The sequence below is a fragment of the Gekko japonicus genome, unplaced genomic scaffold, assembly GCF_001447785.1.
Source record: "Gekko japonicus isolate JY-2015 unplaced genomic scaffold, Gekko_japonicus_V1.1 scaffold3132, whole genome shotgun sequence".
Taxonomy (NCBI): Eukaryota; Metazoa; Chordata; class Lepidosauria; order Squamata; family Gekkonidae; genus Gekko; species Gekko japonicus.
The window spans coordinates 136328-142922 of record NW_015164758.1 but is presented as its reverse complement, the minus strand read 5'-3'; the positions used below and the strand labels follow the sequence as shown (position 1 = coordinate 142922).

At 50.1% G+C, this 6595-nt stretch overlaps 1 protein-coding gene across 1 annotated transcript in view; it reads left to right on the top strand.

Annotated features, from left to right (window-relative positions):
* Window positions 1-619: 619 nt before the first annotated feature.
* The window catches only part of LOC107109117 (collagen alpha-1(XV) chain-like), an 8383-nt gene continuing 2407 nt past the window's right edge, over window positions 620-6595 (top strand). Inside the window, exons 1-3 of the mRNA XM_015409685.1 lie at window positions 620-673; window positions 2777-2962; window positions 5946-6061. Coding sequence (XP_015265171.1) covers window positions 2816-2962; window positions 5946-6061 — 263 coding nt within the window. The 5' untranslated portion in view covers window positions 620-673; window positions 2777-2815. The remainder of the gene's footprint in view (window positions 674-2776; window positions 2963-5945; window positions 6062-6595) is intronic.

The following is a 6595-nucleotide window of genomic DNA, read 5'->3' as shown; positions in this document are numbered from 1 at the left end:
TGGCTGAGTGATTAAGAGAGTCTGGTGAAGCAAGCTATGATGCTGCAGCAGCAGAACTGGAAGCAGGAGATGGCCATTTCCACTGTGGGCCTGACGGAAACCCTCCGGGGGCCTCATCCAACCCTGGGGCCACATGTTTGACGCCCTTGGTCTACAGGTTCTAGGAATGTTTCAAGTTCAGTGAGGGAAACACAGTTGTGGAAGGCACCTATTGACCAGCATGTGTGATGTTATCAATACACTGGCCTGTTGTTTTGTGTCTGTTTTTTAAACATAAGTCACAATATTCTGATTTTGTTACCTGGCTGTTTTGCGGTCTTATTGCTGCACTAGTCTTTCGCGACTGATGTTTTGATTCTGTTGGCTTAAATCACGTATATTTAAAGAGCTGGCTTTATTGTTTGAACGATGAGCTGAAGTAGGCACTATCGGTTTACTGAAAAGCTGGGATGCAAATATCCTGAGAACATTTTGTGACATCCAGTTCATAGTGGTGGGTCCAGAAGAGCCCTTTTTGTGCCCTTAAAATCTTACAGCTATTCTTCACCCTTGTTTGCTCTGTTTTGTATGCTTTATCTTAACCTTTGTAATTTGTTGTGTGTTGAACTAATAGGAATTTCAACCCCTTCCAGCACCGTTTCCAGCTTCAAGTCCCGACAGTGGAAGGCCAAGCGTAAGTAAGAGGCTTGTGATGTTCTGAGTGACATAAAATCTCTGAGTGTTCATGTTACTATTCTTCCCTGGGAAAGCTGGAGCAAAGGTCACCAAGGCTTACTCGCTGGCCTCCCACTGGCAGCTTCCCTTGCCCACTGCCACACCAAGAAGGGTGGGAGGAAAAAAAGCTGGCACACCGTGTGCCACTAGGTCACTTCTGGGTTTTCCCTGGAAGTGACATAGGGTAGCTCTAGGAATGAATGTGGACTCTGTGGCTTCTATGGATGGTGGGGATATAGGGGGCGCAGCATCCTGTGCACTGTTATATCCCATCTGGGGGAAACTGGAAGGTGATGTAGGATAGCTCTAGGAGTTGCTCTAGAAATTGCCAGTAAAACCATAGAGTTTCTTGAGCCACTCTGCATCACTTCCGGGATTTGCCTGGTAGTGGTACATAGGATGTCATGTCCTCCCCCTCCCCGTGTTCCTACCCCTGATCCTCGCACTGGTTGCTCAGCCTGGCGACCCTCTCCAAGCTGCATCTACACAGGTCTGGGAAAACGCACCCTTCCCAGTGTCACGAGATAGTGCAACTCAGCAAGGACCCCGGGGGGGGGGACCTGGGTGTTTCCCAGCCTCGGAGGGGCCCTGCTCAACTGACCCCCGGTCTGCTCAGCCAGACAGGCATCTTCACACGAGCACCTGCTATAAGAAACACAAAATGCGTGTCTAGCCCCCCCCCTCCACAACAGATGTGTACGTTATAAAAACAAAATAAAATCTCTTGCGTTTTCAACTCAAACCGAAGTACATTAAGTTTTCAGGCTTAGCAGACTCGTTAAAACGTTTCATGCTGACAGAACCAATCTGTTTTCCTCGGGTAAAATACACCAAAACGGTTGTTGTGTCTGCGAAGAAAATCTTTATACTTCGCTTTTATGACTGGAACAATTCCTAACCGAATGAGAGCAAAATTCCCTTGTTTCAGAGGGATTTTTAAAAAAATGTTTCCTGCTATTCTATCCCTAACTGAATACAGCAACATTTCCTTGTTTCCAAGGGATTTTTAAAACGTGTTTGCATTTTGCGTGCAATGGAAAAAGGAGAAATATTGTCATTTGATTAACCTTGACATTATATGCAATACTATTATTAGGACCAGCGAGAATGAACGTTGCCAGGCTGATGATGGCATTTCGTACTTCATTAAGAAATTACGCCTTTGTGCCTGCTAGTGGCAAACAATTATTCTCCCTGACCCATTAGTCTGAATCAGGGGTGTCGAGCTCATTTGTTATGAGGGCTGGATCTGACATAAATGAGACCTTGTAGGACCGGGCCATATGTGTGTCATAAAATGTAATGCCCGGTAGCGGAGATATAAACTTTATAAAGGACACAAACACAAAGGGTTTTTTAAACTTAAAATAAAAAGATGCTTAACACTCTTGCAAAATCGAAGGAAATAAATAAATAATATTTTGTTTATATAACAGTGTCTGATAACTGACACCTCTTGATCTGAATTATTACATCAAAATGTTGCAATCTTGAGTATGCTGTTCAGGTGTGTACCGGTAAGCTGCAAACCTACAATGATGCAGCAGCAGCAGAGCTGGAAGAAGAGGCAAAAGACAGCCAGTTCCACTGAGGGCCTAATTTGGCCCCCGGGCCGCATGTTTGACACCCCTGGTCTAAATAGTCTCACTTGGAAGGCGCTGCTAGAACCAGTTCTTTGAGCCTCGGCTCTGTTCAAGGGCACTTGATGCTATTTTCAGACAGAGACACTGGGCAGCAGGCATGAGAACGCTGGAAATCAGCGAGAGGTCTGCAGCCAAAGAGTTGCCCGGGAACTCGGAATCTTATGGGAACTGACTGAAGAAGTCTTCTGCATCTTTGCAGCCACTTGGGCCGTCCGCACCTGCCCGTTCCCCTCCCCTAGCCCCTCTGCCTTAGGACCACTCCCTCTTCCAGTCTCCTTGCCGTAGCTTTCCCCCTCCCACGCTGCCCTGGGCCTGCCCGACCTCCCTCCCTCCCTCCCTCCCTCCCCCACATGCCAGTGCAGCTTAGCCCATCTCTCCATGAGCAGCAGGACAGATGTTTACCTCCTTTCTTCTGGCAGCTTCACCTTGCGGCTCTGAACACCCCTTTCCCTGGCGATATGCGAGCCGACTACCAGTGCTTCCAGCAAGCCCGGGCCGCCGGTCTACTCTCGACCTACAGAGCCTTGCTGTCTTCGCATCTGCAAGACCTCTTGACCGTGGTCAGGAAAGCGGACAGATATCACCTGCCCATAGTGAATCTGAAGGTAAGCGGCTTTGCTTCTCTCTGCGTTCTGAAAGCCAGTCTGTGCCGTGTGCCGGGGAAATGCCGTTTCAGAAGGACAGATCAGATGTGCGCGCCCTGGAGGAATAAGGAGATGTTGTTGACCCTCGTCTGTTCTTTGGGCTATCGGGCCGTAGCTGGGGTACGGGAACCCCAGCGTAGGGTTTTCAAGGCAAGAAACAGACCGATGGGGTTTGGCCAGGCCTGCCTCTGTGTACCAGCCTTGTCTTATAGCTATACCTTTCCCCTCGTTTTACCTCACCCATTGAGTCCCCACTTGCCGCCAGGCCTGTTCAGTGAAGATATTAACTATTACATAATGAAGAAACATCTGACCATGTACAGGGGGCTTGTCACTGTGTGGCAAGAGCAACATGTCCGGACACTTCAGCTTAAGGAGCACCGTTTTGTTCCAGAGCGGACGGCTGCCAGCACAGCCATCTTTCAGCTCCCCACTTTGGTCCACAGCGGGGAACCCCCCACTCGAGAGGCCCGTTACCCACCAGCCCGGATTGGGCCGACCGGGGGGAACCCCGTCCCCGAAGTGCCAGACGCGCCTGGCGCGGTGACGCCACCCGGAGGTGGCGGTTGTTAAAGTGACAGGAAGGGTTGCCATCTGGCACTCCCGCGGGTGGCCGAAGGACCCTGAACGGCAGTGAAGGTTCAAAGGAGTATTTGGTAATATATTTGATCTTACCCGTTGTACGTAACAATTCATATTATTTCGTAAACCCGATGAATTTATATTTTCCCCCACCCACTCTCCCTTCTGTATCCCATCTTTTTTTTTTTAGAAAATAATTAAACATTAAAAAATTTTTTTTTCTGGAGGGCCCTTTTAGCTGAAGGGAGAGGAGGGGAGGGAGGGAGAGAGACAGGGGCAGCAGCTGTTGTGGGGCGTGCTTCATGTTTGAGGGGCGGAGCCCTGAAATGCCCCACCAAAGCTACAGGCCTGGTCAGGGCCTTGTCTTATAGCTATACCTTTCCCCCCGTTTTACCTCACCAATTGAGTTCAGTGAAGGTATTAACTATTACATAATGAAGAAACATCTGACCCTGTACAGAGGGCCTGTCGCTATGTGGCGACAGCAACATGTCCAGACACTTCGGCTTAAGGAGCACCGTTTTGTTCCCGAGCAGAGTGAACATAAAAAACATTAAGACATTTAAGGTACAGTTAGAATGTACAATTCAATCAAAACACGTAAACTCCACTAGGAGGAGGACCAATAACGGTCACTGGGGTCTGCCCGATGCAACCGAAATGTCTTCACCTGCTGGCAGGATGCTCTGACAGAGGGAGACGGTGGACACTCACCAGGCAGGGAGTTCCGAAGTTTCGGTGGGGGGGAAGAGCAGGGGGGGGAGTCCTGTCCTCAGTGCCTCTTAGTCCACGACTGTGGTTGTTAAAGTGACAGGAAGGGTTGCCATCTGGCACTCCCGCGGGTGGCCGAAGGACCCTGAACGGCAGTGAAGGTTCAAAGGAGTATTTGGTAATATATTTGATCTTACCCGTTGTACGTAACAATTCATATTATTTCGTAAACCCGATGAATTTATATTTTCCCCCACCCACTCTCCCTTCTGTATCCCATCTTTTTTTTTTTAGAAAATAATTAAACATTAAAAAATTTTTTTTTAAAGCTTCAAAGGGGGAAACTGTAGGCAAGCAAAGAGGTGACTGAAAGTCTCGGGAGAAAAACAGCTTGGCTGCGTTGATAAATCCAAACCCGCGGCCTCCGGGTGGCAGTGAGCCGGAGTGTGACAGGAGGCCCCCACCTTGGAATAAAGCACCGGGGATGTGGGATGAGGCTGCGAACATACAAATGTTGCACATTTTGAAGGAGGCAAGGCCGGTTGTGGACAGGACATTTAGCAGTGCGGCAGCACAGCGAGAGGTTATTTATTTAAACCATTTTTAGGCCACCTTTCCACCCGATCGGGGCCCACCAGGCGGTGAACATAAAAACATTAAGACATTTAAGGTACAGTTAAAATGTACAATTCCATCAAAACATGTAAACACCACTAGAAGGAGGACCAATAACGGTCATTGGGGTCTGTCAGATGCAACTGAAATGTCTTCACCTGCTGGCAGGAGGCTCTGACAGAGGGAGACGGTGGACACTCACCAGGGAGGGAGTTCCGAAGTTTCGGTGTCACCCAAATAGCCTCCGATGAGGAAGGCAACCAACGCAGGGCCTCTAAAGATGGCTGGAGGCCCGTCTGGGAGAAGGCGGTCCCTCTGGCGTGTTGGTCCCAGGCCGTACAGGGCTTTCAAGGTTAGCAGCAGCACCTGGAACTGAGCTCAGAAGCAAACTGGAAGCCAGTATAGGTGGAACCAAGACTGGAGCAGTAAGGTCCCGATTGGATTGGATTAACACCCTCCCTTTACTGAGAATCTCAGAGCGGCTTACGAACTCCTTCTCTTCCTCTCCCCACAACAGACACCCTGTGAGGTAGGTGGGGCTGAGAGAGTTCTGAAGAAACTGCTCTTGTGAGAGAACAGCTCTGAAAGAAATGGTAACTGACCCAAGGTCACCCAGCTGACTCCATGTGAAGAAGTGGGGAATCCAACCCGGTTCTCCAGATTCGAGTCCGCCACTCTTAACCAGTACGCCAAACTAGCTCTCAAGACAGTCTTGAAGGTAGAGCGCAGGGCAGTAATCCAATCAGGATGCGACCAGGGTGTGCACCACAGTGGCAAGACCTCTTCTGTCCAGGGAAGGCTGCAGCTGGCTCACCAGCCAACGTTGCTGAAAGGCACCCCTGGCCCCTGCTGCCACCCCTTCATGCACCCCAGGTGATGGACCCGGCTCCTGTAGGGGGGGCGTGGCCCCATCCAGAACAGGGGATAACCCATTTCCCGGGTCAGCCTTTGCCCCCACCAGTAGCCCCTCCATTTTGTCAGGATCAAACGAATGTCAAATTTATTTCTAAAAGGCGGGATCCTTCCCTTCCCGCAGGGAGACGTGCTGTTCAACAACTGGGAGTCCATCTTCTCAGGCAACGGGGGACAGATTGACACCCGGATCCCGATCTACTCCTTTGACGGCAGGAACGTCATGACAGATCCTGCCTGGTGAGTCCACATGCATGTGGTTTCAGGTATTACGTAGCTTCAGGCGGGTACCCGCGTTGGTCTGCAAAAGAAGAGCCAGACTCAAGTCCCATCGTGCCTTAAAGGCCAACAGGACTTCCAGGGGATAAGCTTTCGAGAGCCAAAGCTCCCTTCATCAGATACAAAGACATACCTGACAGGGGGACTCCTCCAACACCCCTGGAGCGCGGATTGCCTCCCCAGCTTCAGGGGAGAGCGTCCGCCATCGCTGAGCCGTAGACCGGAAGAGCAAGACAGGCAGCTGTGTTAATCTGTCTGTAGCAGTAGGAAAGAACGAGAGCACAGGAGCACCTTGAAGACTAACAAAACCGGTGGCCGGGGAGGAGCTTTCATGAGTCACTACTCACTTCTTCAGAAACCCATCTGAAGAAGTGAGCAGTGACTCACGAAAGTGCCTCCCCAGACAGTCTTTGAGGTGTTCCTGGACTCTTGCTCTTTTCTACTGTTACAGGAGATATTAGTCCCGTGACTTTAACGTCTCTGTCAATCCTGCTG